This window comes from Trachinotus anak, unplaced genomic scaffold (genome assembly GCF_046630095.1).
Source record: "Trachinotus anak isolate AG129_WGS33_773 ecotype Australia unplaced genomic scaffold, CSIRO_AGI_Tana_v1 ptg000015l, whole genome shotgun sequence".
Lineage (NCBI taxonomy): Eukaryota > Metazoa > Chordata > Actinopteri > Carangiformes > Carangidae > Trachinotus > Trachinotus anak.
Window position 1 is genome coordinate 16,785,005 of NW_027273866.1, and position 18,663 is coordinate 16,803,667.

The 18,663-nt window shown below is 43.2% G+C and overlaps 1 protein-coding gene across 2 annotated transcripts in view; it reads left to right on the forward strand.

The window, feature by feature from the left end:
* The window catches only part of scfd1 (sec1 family domain containing 1), a 29,376-nt gene extending 14,413 nt beyond the window's left edge, over positions 1-14,963 (forward strand). For both annotated transcript variants that reach the window (XM_071497996.1, XM_071497997.1), the window contains exons 16-25: positions 43-113; positions 8,462-8,541; positions 8,870-8,932; positions 9,675-9,750; positions 11,809-11,862; positions 13,618-13,670; positions 13,780-13,813; positions 14,186-14,251; positions 14,585-14,653; positions 14,765-14,963. In XM_071497996.1, the coding sequence (XP_071354097.1) occupies positions 43-113; positions 8,462-8,541; positions 8,870-8,932; positions 9,675-9,750; positions 11,809-11,862; positions 13,618-13,670; positions 13,780-13,813; positions 14,186-14,251; positions 14,585-14,653; positions 14,765-14,788 (590 nt within the window). In that variant the 3' untranslated portion in view covers positions 14,789-14,963. The remainder of the gene's footprint in view (positions 1-42; positions 114-8,461; positions 8,542-8,869; positions 8,933-9,674; positions 9,751-11,808; positions 11,863-13,617; positions 13,671-13,779; positions 13,814-14,185; positions 14,252-14,584; positions 14,654-14,764) is intronic.
* Positions 14,964-18,663: the final 3,700 nt, after the last annotated feature.

Here is an 18,663-nt window from a genome sequence, read left to right on the forward strand (position 1 = left end):
CCCTCAGAACAAAAAACTGACTAACCTGTGCTTCTTTCTCAGCCGGGACCCCAGAAGACAAAATGAGACTGTTCCTCATCTACTACATCACAGCTCAGCAGGCTCCGTCAGAGGTAAGACAAAATCACACCGTCTGTAAAGACAACAAGGAAAATCATGATTTAAACAATACACACAAAAAACATTTTAAACGTTTTGGCAAAATTCATCAAAAGCAGACGCCGTGTGTTTACGGTCACTTTCTCTTTAACTGGTGGCTGATGTTTCTGTCATGTGTTCTGTGTTGGGGCCAAATTAATGGATTAATAAGACATGTGATCTGATCTGCAAAGGTTTGAAAAGATGTCTTGTAGAATCAGGCTTCAGCAGCCACCTGCTCTTCCTTCAGACCATCATCAACTCTGTGAACAGGTTGAAGCTGAGGTGCTGAGAACTGACGTGTTCGCACGTGTTTCCTGCTTCACATCACAGTGGAAATATTCAGCAAAAGAATCTCAGGGAATGTTGTTTACTGTCAACAATAATTCCTTTGACCACAAACTAAGTGTAACTAATAATATCCCTGAGTAAAGCCTGGCTCTTTCTCAAACTGGCTTCTTGCCTCCAAAATCCAAATATTTTTCATGTTAGAGAAGGGGTTTTCATTTTAAAACTGCTCCGGTGCGTCTTTGTAATCGCCACAAACTCTCCAAAACCTGAGTGTTTCCAAACCGCCGCAGTGTTGGATGTGAACGGGCCGTCGCCAGGAGTGTGTTGTCGGACGTGTCATCATCGCGTTTGACTCAGAGTGAAGCAAAGTGAGACAAACGACCTCTGTGAGTCACCAAACCGCCACTGCTCCAGCTTCACCACGACCATCGCCACTTGGCTCTGACATCTCAGTTGTTCTCTGAGTTCAGCCACAGCAGCACAGGAGGACCTGCGGGAGGAGTCGACTTTCTCACCCCGACACACAACAAGAACACAAACAGAACACCACTGAACTGAGATCAGCCCACAGCAAACGGAGAGGGAGACAGTCAGAGGGCAGAGTTGGTTTGAGTTCACAGTGAGTTTTTATATCTCCAGAGTGATGCTGAGTAGTTACAGGGACTTTTCACTGTTTGGCCAAAAGTATGTGTACAACCCAAAGCTCACACCCCTTTACATTTAAAGCTCCATCCAGTCTAAAGGTAGATGTCCATGTGTTTGTGATTATAAAGCAGGTCTAGGTTCTATATTAATACTGTGAAAGTATCAAAGCCTCAGTCCACAGAGAAATGCACACAGCCTGTATTCAGAAACTGAGCCTTAAAACCAGCCGTCAGGACTTCTGGAACTTTGTGATGTCACAACAAAGCAGTCACCGCCCTCAGCCACGCCCCAAGCCCCGCCCACCAGGACCCACCAGCCAACCTTGCAGGATTTGGTTTCTCTGAGTGTTTACCTGAAATCTGCTGTATTTATATTGGATCACTGACTGACCTGTTGTCACTAGAGCTCCAGAGAGAAGCCTGAGAGAGGAGATGTAAAACTACACTGAGATGGTTTTTGGTTCTTTAAACCACAAATATATCTTCTGATGGAGATCAACACTTCAGATAAAACACAGGAGTAAAATATGGAGCTTTAATCTGATGGAAATAAACACAGGCCTTATGTCTGAATGAATACTTTGGTCAAATTCATGTCAGACCTGAAATATTTCCGTGAGTCTGAAGTGAATGATGTCAGATTATCATAAAGGCTTCAGGCCACAAGGTGAAAGATGCAGGGACAGAAATGACTCATCATTAAAATAATTTTTTAATCTCATTCATTGTCTCTCAGGCACAAAATCAGGTTAACAAACCATGAAACACAGTGAAAGAGCAGATTTTAAGATGTTGAATGATCTGATCTCATCAGTTTATAGAAAATTATTTTTCCACTCTGGAGCGACTGGAGCTGAAGAGGTGAAAATAATGATCTGACCAGTCTTCAAAATCAGCACTAACTTAACACTGTCAGTGAGAATTAAGCAAATTATGTTTCAACTTAAACAACTCGACTGATTGACTGGGAACAAGGGCTGAATGATGAGCAGAAATATTTATTGCCATTATTTTGGCAGATATTGTGATCGTGTTATGAGTCTCGATTTCAGTTTTCATCACTGGATCGTTTTTACATTTGATTTTCTTCACTGAATTTTTTTTTTTTAAATGATGATGATGTGATTTTTGTTTGGGTTTGTACCAAACGAACATGCTCCTTTATGTGTGGAGATGATTTATAGGCCCGGGCGTCTCTGTAGCACCACAACGCTTCATTTATGGTCTGTTGTGACACATTTGACTTTTGTCAAAAAAATTGCAGTTCCTGTGATTTGGATGTTGCACATGTTTTGATAATTTTCTGAATAATTGCGCAGCTCTACTGGGAACCACGCGGGGGCTGACAGGTCAGTCAAACCATCAGATTAGTGACCTGAGATTTACAGAGCTGTAAAGATATGAGACAGGAAGCTTGAACTTTGCACAGTTGATTCATTGAGAAATGGAAGAAGCTCCCTGATACTTGAAGACATAGTTTTTTCATCTTTAATTTAGCTCAGTATCTGAGAATATCTGTATAAACAGATCTGTGTATGTGTCTTGACCGGCTTTTGTGTTCAGTATTTAATGTTTTTGACCTTGTATTTGCAGTAATTGCATTAGTTACATGACCTGTCCAGATACTGCAGATGGAAATTAGCTTGTAGTTAAATCTGGAACAATCCAGCTCTTCTCTTTGTGTGAAATAATGTTTAATGTCTTACAGTTATGTTGCAGGCTTCGGTACATAAAAGCATGAGCAAAGCAGGTTTCCTTGTAATCAGATCAGCTGATTCCAGATTGATTTCCATCGGTTTCACTTCCCATCTGTAAAAATCTGCTTAAAGATCCTGAAAACTTTATTGAACTCTGGCTGCTGAAAAGTATTGACAGGCTGTCGTCAGAAAATCAAACCCAGAGGATGAATATGGATGTTGTGAAACTGAATTGGCAGTAGCAGTTGTTTTTCAATGGGAATATTGAGTATTTTATGGTCTATAATAGAACCTGTGAGAGAGGAGATTGTTCAGTGCTGAGATGGTGACGTGAGGGTTTGTGGTTCACCTCAGACTGAAGAAGAAAAGTGTGTCTCTGGGTGATCAGGAACTTTCTGCGGTTCAGTGTTTCCTTCAAGGGACAAAACAGGGACACAGAGGAAGGTAGAGGATCTGAGGACGGGAATTAAAACCACAAAACAACAACGCTCCTATTCTTCTGTGAAGGGAGGAGATGGAGCATCTTTCCTCTGAACTGAACAGACCTCACACACTGTCACCATCAGGGCTGAAGGGCAGAGTGTTTCAGTCATTGCTGTGTTATTTTGTTTCTATGTTACAACAAAGGACAAACATAACTTCAAATGCAAGTTTTGTATAGAGTCTCTTCTCAAAAGAGGAAAAAATGAAAAAGAGCAAAAACTTTCTTAAATTGCAAAATATTTTAAAAGCAGACAAAACAAAAAGTCAATTCACTCAATTTGAACTTGTTTTGACACTTTCATAACGTTTTCTTTCCAAACTCAAATCACTAAATCAGTTATTTAAAATGTAGATCTGGATTTGTGGTTAGTTTTTGTGAGATGGAATGAGTTATTATAAGTAATTTTAAAGTTTTGTATTGTATTGTTTTCCAAATTTAATTATTGTAAGAGTTTAAAGCTCCTTATTTTACATTTTTCCAGTGTTTTATCTGAAGTGTTTATCTATAAGAAGATATATTTGTTGTAAGAACCAAAAATCATTTCAGTGTTGTCTGTGGCTGTTTTCTGAGCGATCCAATAAAAATACAGCAGATTTGAGGTAAACACTCAGAGAGACCAAATCCTGCAGGATCTTTCTGGGGTGGCAGAAATTCCTCTTGAGATTTGTCTCATTGGTCAAATTTAACCAAACAAAAGGTGTCTTCCAGTTCCTCCATCATCCCATCACCCCGACCAGGCTCCTCCACCGACTCTCTAAAACTAAACCAGCACAGGGGACGCTTAAGTCACCAACTGTGGATTGGCAGTAGACAGAAGAAATGGTTTCGACATTGTTTCAAGTCATGTCCTCAAAACCACTTTATTCTGATCAACTGCCACATTCTGGACAAGCTTTATGAGAAGCATCTTCTTGGCTCCAGCATGTTCCTTATTTCATCATGAGCCAGTGATCGAACAAAGACGATGGAGCCAGAGTTCCTCTCAGGAAACGGAGACCTGGTTAGAGTCACTGCAGAGTGAACACAGCTGGATCAGGTTTAGTTTGGCAGAACACGATTCTCATCCATTATGAAGTGACAGAGACTGTGATTGTTATCAGTTTGAGTTTTCTATTAAAGAACAAATGCACCAGGAGTTCAGTCTTTGCATTAATTGGTACATCTTGATGGTGTTTGCTGTTCCACAGAGGTCCACAGGTTTCCCCTGAACTCCACTAGAACACTTGCAGAACTTTTTCTTGCCACTAAAATTTCCCCAAACCTTCAACAGCATCAATCAGAGGTGAAGAGGTCCAGGCCTCCAGCACCTGCTCACACACCTGCAGAAATCATTTAACAATCTGCCTCAATGGTTCAGTCAGGGATCATTCGGCATCAGTAGAGTAGAGAGTGCCGAGACATGAAAGCAAGAATCTCATTGAGTCAGAGCTATTCATCAATAATTCTTTTAAACCTGTCCAATAAAAGCTCTAGTTGGGGTTACCTGTCGCCAGTGACATCAGCACTGGGGCAGAGGGGTGAGGTGGGTGTGGTCACGGAGCTGGATACTGGCTTTTAGGTGCTAAAGACCAACAACTCTGACATAAGTCCTTGTTGTCCTTTTTGCACAGTGTTTTTCTTTGTGGTAACTTCCACCGATCTTTGTTTTAAGCTGATCGATCAAACACAATCACACTGATCCGAAGTCTAACATCCAGTCATATAAACATTTTAGCTGTTCACCCTCCACATCTCACGCTCTGACAGCCAGTTGAAGCCAAAAGCAAGGCTTTGATTTAGACATTAACCTGACATTTGGCTGAGGCAAAACGTGTCAGAGTCAGTTTTGGGTTTAAGTGAACTGAAGCTCTTAGTTCAGACCTTATACTGACAGTCTCTCACTATGTACCAGACCTGAAGCCTAATTCATACATATCTAATTCATTCCTCGTCTCTCACGTTACGTTGGGCAGGTGACTTAATAATTCAGCTCTGACTGGTCATTTATTTTGTCATGTTGTCACTATCCTGCCCCACGACAAATGTAATGTCCCCGATGTCCCCCCCCCCCCCCATCTTTACGCACCAGTCTGTTGTTGCTGGAACAGCCTGCATCAATGAAGCATGAAATTCACCTGTGCATGTGTACACAGGCCTGTGTTCAATAACAACTGACTTAAAATTTTTAAAGGGTCCATATTTTACTGTTCTTCTGTGTTTTATCTGAAGTGTTGATCTCCATCAGAAGATATATTTTTGGTTTTAAGAACCAAAAACCATCTCAGTGTAGTTTTACATCTCCTCTCTCAGGCTTCTCTCTGGAGATCTAGTCACAACAGTTCAGTCAGCCAATCAGAAGAGAGGATCTGAGCCTCTCTTCTGATTGACTGAATGTTTTCTGAGTGATCCAATAAAAATACAGCAGATTTCAGGTAAACACTCAGAGAAACCAAATCCTGCAAGTTGGATGGTGGGTCCAGGTGGGCAGGGCTTGGGGCGTGGCTGAGGGTGGTGACTGCTTTGTTGTGACATCACAAAGTTGCAGAAGTCCTGACGGCTGGTTTTAAGGCTCAGTGTCTGAATACAGGCTGTGTGCATTTCTCTGTGGACTGAGGCTTTGATACTTTCACAGTATTAATATAGAACCTAGACCTGCTTTATAATCACAAACAAATGGACATCTACCTTTAGACTGGGTGGAGCTTTAAAACTCTTTATTTTTTACTTTTTATTTATTACTGACTTTGTCTGAACACACATTCAGGAAAACAGGTTTTTCTTGTTTATAATTAGTGTATAATAATTAGAAAAAACTAAGTTTCTATAATTCTCATTTAAGTCTTTTCTGTTTCTGTTGTTAGATCTTGGAACTAGTATGAAATATGGTCACAGGTCATATACAGGCTGCTATCTCAAAGGAGTTTTAAATCGAAAGCAACTGGACTTGGTTATTTGTCTAGGAAGACCTTTCACCTCTCATCCAAGAGGCTTCATCATTTCCTTCTCGCACCTGACCTGATCAACAATTTAACCTCTAAGAGAAACAACTGTTCACAAGTGGCATGTGACTCCAACGACTGTCGTTATAACACAATAGGGCTCTAACAAAGTCGAAACCAACCAAGACAGTCACTCTAACGACTGTCGTTGGCACATGGAGCACAAAGGGAACCAATGACATCATCAGCCTTGTGAAAGCCCCTCCCTGAGGTTAAATACCTGGGTCTCCACACCAGATAGTTGGACCAGTCCCAGCCTGGTCAGGTGCGAGAAGGAACTGATGAAGCCTCTTGGATGAGAGGTGAAACGTCTTCCTAGACAAATAACCAAGTCCAGTTGCTTTCGATTTAAAACTCCTTTGAGAAACTATGACCTGGACAAATGAGAATATTCACAGGCTACAGGCTGCTATGTTAACCAGCAGTCTTAGAGAAACAGAGAAAGTTAGAGCCACAAAAGCTGTTAGAAAAGTCTGACTACAGCTGTGAACTATATTATAAATGTGGCTGCTGAAGAACAGTCTCCGCTCCTGAAATGTTTCCAGTGGACACTGAAACAGTGATGAAGCCGTGAGTGAGCCGGAGTGCAGCCGGGGGGCGTACGGCGGTGGACGACCCGGAGAGCGTCACAGCGAGGCCTGTGGTTCTCCGTCCTCCAGCTCGTCCTTCCTCTGTTGACAGATAGTGTCACAGTTCTCCCCTCTGCCAAAAAATGAGCCGCACTCTTTCTTTCATCCCTCTTTTCATCTTTCAGCCACCTGAGAGATGGATCACCTCAGGATTACCCCCCTCACCCTCCATCACCACTCACTCGTTCTCACTCTCTTCCTGTCATCTCTGGTCACCCCCTCCCTCTGTGACCAGCTCTTGGCCTCCTGTCTGTTTCTCTCTGTCTCTTTCTCCTTTGATCTCTCTCCCCCTCAGTCCTCTCTCTCACCCTTTTCTCCCTCCTTCTATCTGCTGCAGAGTCTCCAGGGTGCTGCTCGACTCTCTGACTAATGTGGTTGGATTCAGGAGCTAACTGAGGAGGAAACTATGTGTAGACGATTCTCACTACGTCATTTTCACGAGCTGTTGCCGGGAAAGAGCGATTGAGTGGAATGTTTTCATTGTGCCGTTCATACACTGGAACTTTTCCTGGAGTCGTTTTTCTTCAGGCCTGTGAAACACCAGCAGCCAACTGCAGTGACAGTGAACTCACCACTGAAACCTGCGTTACTGAAATTGTTGGAGTAGGCGTGGCTGCTGATCAAGTGTTGTCACAATAACTTTCAGCTGTTTTAACAACCACCTGTGCAGGCCATATAAACACCGGTATCAGTCAAATCCTCTGAACAAAACAAGATCCTCTACTTATTTCTAATAGAACCTCGTACCTGTTCCCTGTGGGGAGGCTCGTTTTTACACAGAGGTGGTTCCGTCATCCTCAACTTTGACTGAAAACAAAACTGTTCCTCATCATTTATTCCAGACTCATTTAATATGACCTCACACTGTGAAATCTGTTAGAAACGAGTAGAAGAACATTCATTCATTTCACAGCAAATAAAACAATGGCTGCACCTGCTCCGCTGTCATAATATTACTGCATCACTGAAGCAGGTTGATCATGAAACTATAAAACATTAATGTTTAATATTTGCACAGTGCGGTGGATTGATTTGTCATCATCAGCTGTTTCCTTTTCTGAATCCTTTATCAATGCAGTCAAAGGAAAGTGAAGGGACACAAGTGAAGTTTTTTGACCATCTCTCCATTCTCACACAGGAGACATTAAAGTGTTCAAGGCTTCAAACTCTCAGCCTGACGTCAGAGGAAAATGGCCGCCGTGTGAGCAGCTAATAACTGCTGATTCTTATTTATCAGATACATTTTCTCTTACATTAGTTTTTTAAGACACCAATGAAGGGGCGGCCCGGTAGTCGAGTGGTTAGGGCGCGTACCATGTGTGAGCGCAAGACGCTCTTAGCAGGCAGTCACCGGTTCGACTCCCGATCAGTCCGACTCTTTCCTGCATGTCATTCCCCTCTCTCTACCCCCTTTCCTGTCAGTCTCCACTGATCTATCATAAAGGCACAAAAAGCCCAGAAAAATAATTAAAAAAAAACACCAATGAAATTGTTTCTCTAACAGAGGTCAAACGCTGTGGGACAGGAGTCGCTGAGGCTCCTGGTTATCTGTTCATTGTTATTGTCATTAATGTTTGTGTGGTTGTTCTCTGTGTTGCAGTCTGACCTGGAGCAGTATAAGAAGGCTTTACTGGACGCAGGCTGTGACCTTTCACCTCTTAACTACATCAAACAGTGGAAGTAAGTCTGTGTTGCTTTATTCAAATCGTCCGGTGTCGTCCAGCAGCATCTTTTCATTTCAACGTCACTTTGAAGCAGTTCAGGAAGATTTAAACCCCTGATTAACTTTTCTATAACATATATTTTTCATTTCATTATGAGACAGTAAACCTATACTTAACTGAATACATAGCCTAGAAAAATGTCTACTGTATTTTACTTCTTATCTTTTTTCATCTACCTTTAGACTCTATGGACCTTTAATAATAGGAGTGTAACTGAGTCACTGTTTAACAGAGGACTCTGGGATTTTGGGTCATTCTAGTTTCATCTCTCATCTTTGTTGCAGGGCGTTCACTAAGATGGCAGCCACCCCGGCCAACTACGGCAACAGTGGAGTCAAACCCATGGGGTGAGTTAGTTACAATAATACTTGACACTATTTGCTCAGAGTGGCTTTCACTCACATAAATGTTTTGTGAAAAATTCAAAAACATGTGAGAAAAAAACTTCCTGTCAAAATGATCTTTAGTTCTTTAGAGTCACATCAGTTCTGTTAGTTATCAGTGATTCATACAGCTCGACCTGCTCTGTCTCAGTGTTTCTGCTGGGATTAAACAGCAGTAATCATTGTGTGGAAATATGACATTTTACCTCATAACACCACAGTAAATCTGTCCACAGCAGCTCAGAAATGACCAGAGACAATAAATAAAAACTCTGAGTGACTCTACTGTTAAAGCTGCCTGGGAGCAGAGCTCAATAAATCCCTACGTTTCTTATTGATTAAAAATAAAGTCAGTGTCCATCATCCAGAGTCTTTAAAGATCTGGATCATTTTTTCCAGATGGAGGTGAAACTGTTCAGAGCTGACACAGCTAATTCATTCTCATCTTAGAGATCAAATTGTTTTGGCTCTGTTATTGATTTTACCTGTTTGGTTGTTTTTATTGATTAACTGATTAACTGATTATTAATGTTGTTCATTGGCTTTAATAATGACTCATGTTTCAGGCACTTATCAAACTACTTTTATTCATTTGGTTTGTGTTGAGACTACCAGCCTAACCCTGTCCTCCTGATCTCCCACCCTCTGTTTCTCCTCCCTCCCTCCTCTCCTCCTCCTGGTCCTCCCCCTCCCATCCCCTGTGCAGACTGTTTTCCAGAGTGATGAACACTGGCTCTCAGTTTGTCATGGAGGGAGTGAAGAACCTGGTGCTCAAACAGCATGTGAGTAAAACTGCTTCTCCAGAGACCTGCAGCATCTTCACAGGTTCAGTTGTTAATAAACAGTTTTCAGCTTCACTGTTCTGCCTCCTGTCGTCAGGGAGGATCAACTCTGCCTCCACTCACTTTCACTCATTTCTCTGCAGGAAATCGATGTTGCTACTTTTTGATTTGTTTTAGGTCCTAAAGTGATTTCGCTCTCTTCCTTCTTCATCTTCACTCCAGCTCCAATTTACTATAATGTGAAAAATCTACACACAGTGATCTTTAAATACCTGAGAAGGTTCATCACAGGAAGTTACACCATTTCTACTGTGTCACAGTGTATAACTCTAAATTCAGGCCAGGACCTTGGTTTTTCTTTGGTTAATGTTGGAGAAGAGAGACAGTAATCTTCCTCTCCTCTTCTTCCTCAGAGTGATTTATTAGGCTTTTTCCTTTCAGTCGTTTTATTTCTCCATCATGTCTTTTCTTCTGTTGTCACTCCTCCAACCTGTGACCAAACGTTCCTCCATCCTCAGCTGTGAGTCTTCACCTGAGAAACTCAGCACACTTTATTTAACCTGCTTCACCATGCTCCACCCACCTGTGTCTGACAGGAGTTTAAATCAAGCGTACTCTTCGTTCCTGGGCAGCAGCGATGATGATGACAACAAGGATGATGATGATGATGATGATGGGTTGTTTCAGGGTGAAGCTGGCACTGACATAAAGTCATTTATAATCGTTAAACACACACACAGAGGGAGGTGGTGTCTGTTTTCTTCATATAGCTGCTGAACTGAGACCAGCTGAAGCCGGAGTCTGGATGGAGCTGTTGACATTCAGTCAGGGAGCATATTTACACGTCTGCCACACACACCAACTTTCTGAGACCGAAATCCAAACCAAACACATATTCTGTGAAAACCAAACCTCGGGTCAGCAGAGTCCACTTCATCTGAGCCTGAAGACTCTGGGCTTTTACTGTGAAAATCACCAGACTTTGACTTTGTGTTGCTCAGCAGCAACTGTGACTGAAGTGTGGAAGATTAAATTTAGTTTTACACCAGAGAAAATGTTCCTGTCGGAGTTAAAGAGGCTGTGATCAATATTTCTAGATCACATTCGATCACATCCATCCATCCATTCTCCACCCCTCCGGGGCGGGTCTCAGTGCAGCAGGATGAGCAGGGCAGTCCAGATGTCCTGAGGTGTCTCCTAATGAGACGCCTGAACCACCTCAGCTGGTGGAGGGGGAGCAGCGACTCGGGGAGGGACACTGGGGTGGGGCGCGATGCAGACCAGGTGGCAGGTGAAGGCTGGGACCTGGGTGTGCTGACTGCTGGATGTCACCTCTCTTGGGAGGGGGGGGGGGGGCTGGAGCTGGTGCAGGAGGTGGAGAGGTACCAAGCAGATGTAGCTGGGCTCACCTGTACACAGGACGGGCTCTGGAACCAAACTCCCGGATTCTCTCCTTTTCTGGAGTTGCCCAGAGTCACAGGCGCCGGGCAGGCATCAGGAAACTCAGGTGCCCCCCCCCACCGTGTTGGAGCTCTGCTGACGGGAGGGTTCTGACTGCTGTGTGAACAGCAGCTCAGAGTATCAGGACTTCATGGAGTCTGTGGGCGGCGTCCTGGAAAGAGTTCCTCCTAGGGAGTCTGCAGTTCTGCTGGGGGGCTTCAACGCTCATGTGGGCAACAGTAAAAAGCAGGAGGGACATGAGGGGGAGGAACGTTCTCTGATAGGGAAAGTGGAGAGACAGGAAATGTGTGTAGGGTATTCAGTAAAGGGTCCATCCAGTCGGGAGTCGAACCCTCATCCTCACTGATCTTCATGATCTGAGCTCAGGTGAACATGTTGCTCTGCAACTGTACATCAGGTTTCCTCTGCTGCCACGTGTGTGTGGGTGTGTGTGTGTGTGTGGGTGTGTGTGTGTGTGTGTGTGTGTGTGTGTGTGTGTGTGTGTGTGTGTGTGGGTGTGTGTGTGTGTGTGTGTGTGTGTGTGTGTGTGTGTGTTTCAGTCTGTGTGTGTGTGTGTGCACCTTATGTTACAGTCTGTTTTCTTGTTTTCTCTCCCAGAACCTTCCAGTCACCCGGATCCTGGACAACCTGATGGAGATGAAGTCCCACCCTGTGAGTCTGTCCTGCAGTGGAACATGTGAAGTGATGTCATTTCATTCATGTGGTGTTTCTCATGAGCGACTAACATGTTACTGCAACAACGAGAGCAGACACACACAGTCTTTGTGAAGTCATGAGCTCTCTGGGTGTCTTTGTCTTCTCGTTATAATTTATCAACTTATTAAATTTTATCCACCTGTTCTGTCAAAAAAGTGTGGTGGCCCTGAAGCCCAACAAGCTGCAGCTGAAGAAAACAACCAAACAGACAAACACGCTGCAGTAACACAGACGACAACAGAAGTGTTGATGTTAAGCAGACTGTCATCCCTGGAGGAACACTTCTGTTGACGTCTGTGCTACTGCAGCGTGTTACTGTGAGAGGGACACTGTGCTGAATAACCCTCTCATCACTGTGGCTGAAGCTGAAGGTGTGAAGCTGTGTCAGAATTACAGATTACATTACTCACACACACTCACACACACACACACACACACACACACACACACACACACACACACACACAAATCTGCAGTTAAACTCATCTGAACTTCAGTTTAACACTGAAGATGTTGAAGGTGATGCAGTGAATTTTTTATTTGGCCCCTTCACTCATGTAGTCATTTGACCCTACACACACACACACACACACACACACACACACACACACTTGTACTTCTATCTTTGTGAGGACACTCATTGACATAATGCATTCCCTAGCCCCTTACCCTAACCTTAACCATCACAACTGAGAGCCTAACCATGACCCTGACCCTAACCTTAACCTAAACCTAATTCTAACCATAACTCTAAAACCAAGTCTTAACCCTCAACATGTGATTTGAAGGAGTCTCAAAAAGTGAGGACCGGCCAAAATGTCCTCACTCTGTTAGTAAAATACTTTTTTTTGGTCCTTACTGTGTAGCAAGTACAAGTACACACACACACAGCGGTTAATCTGATAGAGGGAGAATGTGCTCTTCTGTTTCTTTCATCTTCATCCCAGTCCTGCCCCCCCTCGTACATTTACAACAACAGGATCATTGTTGGTCGTCTGAAACTCCAGATGCTGAGAAACATGCAGAGTGTGTGTGTGTGTGTGTGTGTGTGTGTGTGTGTGTGTGTGTGTGTGTGTGTGTGTGTGTTCAGTTCATGTTGAACACAGTAAGAAAAGTGCTGATGTGGAATATTAAAGGAATAGTTCAACATTTGGAGTCAGGGTTAGCTTAGCTTAGCTTAGGTTAGCATAGAGACTGCCAGTTTCTTTTCAGCAACAGCCAATCACAAAACATGGCATTATAAAAAAATAAAATAAAAAAAAACAGGAAATCAAAGGTGAAGATAAAATTATAAAATACTAAAAGAGATTAGATGTGTGGATGAAAACCAGAAAATAAAAAGTCAGTTATTAAAAAGAAAATAACCAGTAAAACAGCTTAAAATGGATAAATACAGAGAAGAAAGAGGTGCTGGTCTGGTTTCTCTGTAACACACTGAGAGACACATCTGGCAGGTTGAAGTGTTTCCCAGAGTCTTGGGGAAGATACTGAGCAAATCCTGGTCTTCATTCAGACCCGGATCGAGGATCTGAGTCTCTGGACTGAGCTGAACGCTGCAGCTCAAACATGTGACTTCACTTTTATTCTCACTGTGTCCGTGAGTCTCATGTTGGTTTGATGGTCGTAGTGAAATGTGTGTGTCTCTGCTCTGAACACTTCAGTCCAGAGACCGTGATGGACTCTGATGTGTTTTTCTCTCTGGCCTCACAGGAAACAGACGACTACCGATACTTTGACCCAAAGATGCTGCGAGGCAGCGAGAGGTACGATCAAATCAATAATCACGTCTGATCAGCGATGGCAGTCGTTAGTGGTGACTGATAGAAAGCTCAGGAACGTCTCATCATCTTCACTCCTCTTCTTCCTCCTCAGCTCCATTCCCAGGAACAAGAACCCGTTTCAGGAGGTGAGCAGAGTCTGTCTGTGGACGTCAGGTTGGTCTGTTAGATCCAGTCTGAGTCGCTGAAGAGGAAGCTCAACAGACTGGACGTGATGGTGTTCATCAGAAACCAGTGTGACACACAGCAGCTCTAGGACCTGCCCCCCCGGGGGTCCTAGTGCCACAACAGACCCACAGCACAGAAACACAAACTGACACTCAAAGTTACCACAACCAATCACAGCAGTGACAACGACCGATCAGTAAATTCATCAGCAGCCACAGAAAACAGACTAAAATCAGTTTGTGTCAGTTTGTGTTAGTGTGGTGTTTGTGTTGTAATAAATGATCTGAAGGTGGCATCACTAACTGATGTGTTGTTGGTCTGATGTGTTTCAGGCCATCGTGTTTGTGGTGGGAGGAGGAAACTACATCGAGTACCAGAACCTGGTGGACTACACAAAGGTACTGTAATACTGCAGGTACTACTGCAGACCGTTTGATTAGTATGATTATGTGGTTTAAAAATACTGACAGGCTCATATAATGTAACTGTAGTTTTTTTAGTAATGTTTTATTTTAATGGTCCTGTATTTTCTAGATAAAATCCTGGAAACTTTCGAAATTACCTCAAAATTAGCATGTTAGCAGGTATTTAGCAAGTTAGCAGATATTTAGCAAGTTAGCAGATATTTAGCAGGTTAGCAGGTATTTAGCAGGTTAGCAGGTATTTAAGCAGGTCGGAGTATGGCAGTAGTGCAGAAAACGTGACGACGCTGTAACGTTGTGTGTTTTCAGTCCAAACAGGGGAAGAAGGTGGTTTACGGCTGCAGCGAGCTCTTCAACTCTGCTCAGTTCATCAAACAGGTAAGGAACAACACCTGTCGTACACCTGCTCAGTAAAACACATTGATCTGTTAACTGTTGAAGTTCTATTGGAACAGTAACAACCTCCTGATGTATTGCTTCTCTCTGCAGCTCGCTCAGCTCGGACAGAAGTGAAGTGGACACCAACAATATGTGAACCTCTTTCTCTTTCTCTCTCTCTCTCTCTCTCTCTCTGTCTCTCTCTTAATTCCAGTTTGTTTTATATAAACTCAGCTCTGTACATTTTCTCTCTTCATTGTTCAGTTTCTGTTTCTGCCTCTCAGCACTAATAAACTTAACTCTCAGCTCACAGCAGCCTCAGTGTCCACTTTGTTTCTCACATGTCTTTGTTGCATCCATCTCCACAGCTTTCTGATGCAGCACCATCCTCTGGTGAACCTGTAGTTGGGTTCAAAATGTGCTGTGAGTCAAAGGTGAAGAATGGATTTTTACTATGGCTAGCCTGCAGCACACACCGGCACTTAAAGGTCTAAAGGTACATGTTCATGTGTTTTTGATTAGAAAGCAGGTCTAGATTCTATATTCCAGTTATAATATGAAACATTTTCACATTCAAATGTCTACAAATGACGGGACCTATGTTATATATCATTTTTGAGTTTACTGACATATTCCCAAATGTTTCTAGCATTTCCTGAACCACAGAAATAGTGAATTTAATCACGGCAACACTGTTTCATCAGAGCGGAACGTGTGAAGGTTTCACCTGAGTTCTGAGGAGTTCTCAGAAGAGAAAAAGATGCACACACACACACACACACACACACACACACTCATACACAAACAACCCTCCAGCAGATTCATCTGTCCACTGCATTTCACTGCCATCAACACTTTTTTCCTGCAGACTGTTCCTCAACTCTGAAGAGAAGTTGACGGCTGTGTGGTATTTTTGGCGCACACACACACACACATCATCCATCACTCTAAAGGCAGCCTGGCACAGTGTGGTACAGCTCTGCTGCTGCTGCCATGTTCCTGCAGCACCACAGCACCAAAACAAAGAGACCAATCTGAGGATTATGTCATTATGGCATTTTAATCTGTGTGTGTGTGGGGGGGGGCAGTCTGGGAAATAACTGGAAAATTGGTTTTTCTGTCTCTTTGTTCCTTGATACAGATGAGTCTGAAAAACCAAACAGAAAATCTTTAAACCCAAATGTCATGAGTGTCGTGTTATTTTGTCTCTGTGGAATATTTTTAACTCCAACACAACAGTCTCCAGTCGTCCTGTGAGATGGTCGCCATGGAAACCTTTTAGTTCGGCAGCTGTTTGGTCATGAACCGAAGTGTCGGGCAGATTGAAACCTGGACCTGTTGGTGGCGCTGCAGGAAGTTATTACCATTCCTGAGAGGAAGATGAACGTCTGAACCACAGACTCGCTTCTGTCAGAAATCAGATTTATTCACCATGAACGTGACGGATTCAGAGACATTTCGAAAGTTCATCTCAGTGTGAAACCGCACATTCTTCTGTTTTCATTATTTCTACTGCAGAGACCACCCGCGCACACACACACTCTCACACTCACACACACACACACACACTCTCACACACACACACAGTTAATCCCAGCTCAGTGTCAGTGATTTCAGCTCTGTTATGTTGACTTAATGACCTGGGAGCTGAAATAAGAAGGAGGGGAGGGGTAAAATAAAGAAGAGGATGAGAAACAAGTACAGGAGGAGGAGAACATGGAGAGGGGGAGAGAGAAAGGGAGGAGAAAGAGGCAAAAAGAGGAATCCTGAAAGGAAGTGAGGAAGAGTGAATAATGAACAATGGAAGAGGAAGAGGAGGAGAGAGCAGGGGAGGGATAGAAGGGAGGAAGTGGAGAGGCAAGAGAGGACGAGAAGCTAAAGGGGAGAAAATGGTTAAAGGTGTTTAGGAAGGAGAGAAGGGGGCAAAAGAGGAGGGTAATTAACAGTGGAGTAGAAGCAGGGAAGGGGAGAGAGTCCAAGTTTAAAGGAGGAGAAGAAGAAGGAGAGGTCGAGGGTTGCAAAGAAAATGTGGGGAACAGGAAGCAGGAGGAGAGGAAGAGGACAGGAGGTGAAGGAGGGAGAGGAGGAGGGGAAGGATGGTGAGGAGAAAACAGGAGAAGAAGAAGACCCATTACACGACGGCCAGAACATAATCAAAGGCTGATTTAACAAAGTGATTGATAAAGATGCAGCTTAACTTGACTTTATTACTGTTCATGTGGCTGTGAACCACAGTCACATATTATACGTTTGGTTTCATTTTTCAAATCACACGTTTCAGAGCCTTTGGAGCTTTCTATCACAACTTTTCATAATAAAAGCTACAAGCTTGTTTGAACTAAAGAATTGCAGAAAAAAAATTAACTTTCTTGCGCTTTTATTTTGTAGAAGAGATAAAAAGACAAAAAGTGATTCAGTGGGAAACTGTTGCTGCCATGATGGAGATCTATCGTCAAACCAGGTGCTGTACGCAGACGCCGTGTGTCTGTTCGTGTCATTCACTGTCAACGTGGATAAAAATATAATAAGCATCTTCAGGTGGGGGGAGAGTCTATCTCTCTACATTAGCTACAGCTGAATGAGAGACTGTCGGTTCAATATTTTAAGATTAAAAAAATCTGATGATCAAAATAATCTGACAGACCAGATATTATCGCTGGAGGGCCAGTTCTGGCCCGGGGCCGCCAGTTGCCGACCACCGGTTTAAACGTTAGTTTAGGATCATGGTTGTCTCCACCCACTGCAGACCCACTCGCTACAGTCACATAGTGAAAGTAAAGCTCTGCTGACACACCGGGGAGGAGGCGTCACCTTAAGGTGAAGATAATTCTCTGTAGGTCCACAGACTTTGTTTTTCTTAGAAAACGTCCTCCTCTTTGTTTGATGCAGAAGAACTTTCTACAGCAGTCGTGCATGTCCACACACACACACACACACACACACACACAGAGCTGTGGGTGATCCGAGTTCTCCTCGTGACTGTCAGCAGCTGCTGTTCAGTGTGGGAGTTCAGGTTTTATCTGCTGGATGAGAACTGTTGGAGAAGACGTCCAGGGATTCTCACTGGGTTAATGTTCTTATTCCAGCCTGTTAAACCTGAAAACCAACCAGGGGAGAATATTAAGCACTTTTTAATACTGTGTTAATTCTACCAGCGTTCACGTTGAATTAAGGTCTAACTGTTACATATAAAAGGTCTCCCAGAGGTCAAAGTGGCACAGAAGTAGATTTAAAAGTCTGAAGCCTTGCCAGCGACACCAAGAGGCTGCGATGTTCAAAACGGCCCCAACATACTAAAGACTGAACAGACTGATGCTGATGATGTAGCAGCTCTTCTTTGTCTTTGTTACTCAGTTAAAAGTCCAAACTACCTCTGGAAAATACATCAACTTTGTATTTCTAGAGAACAGCTGAGTTTTCTCTTTCACCTCAGTACATCAATGTTTTGTCGGAGCATCAGTCAAAGCTGCTGATTCATTTCTTTTTAATGGTCCCATATTTTACATCTCCTCTCTCAGGCTTCTCTCTGGGGCTCTACTAACAGCAGGTCAGTCAGCCAATCAGAAGAGAGGCTCTGAGCCTGGGCGGGGCTTGGGGCAGTGACTGCTTTGTTGTGACATCACAAAGTTCCAGAAGTCCTGACGGCTGGTTTTAAGGCTCAGTTTCTGAATACAGGCTGTGTGCATTTCTCTGTGGACTGAGGCTTTGATACTTTCACAGTATTAATATAGAACCTAGACCTGCTAAACAACATAAAAAGAATTGTATCATTAACATGCATCACATTTCCATCCACCTGTTTTTGTGCACAAAATCTTCAATCTACAACCCTAAAGAAATCTGAGGGAGAAAAATGTAAAATATCGCAAAAAGGTTTTTCTTGTGCAAGACTGATAATCTCAAGTGTAGAGGAAAAGTTCATGTCCTGCTGCCACTTCAACCTTCAGACCAAACTCCTCTAACCAAAGCAAAGTTTAAGTCACCAACCAAACTCTGTACAGCGTGGCTCC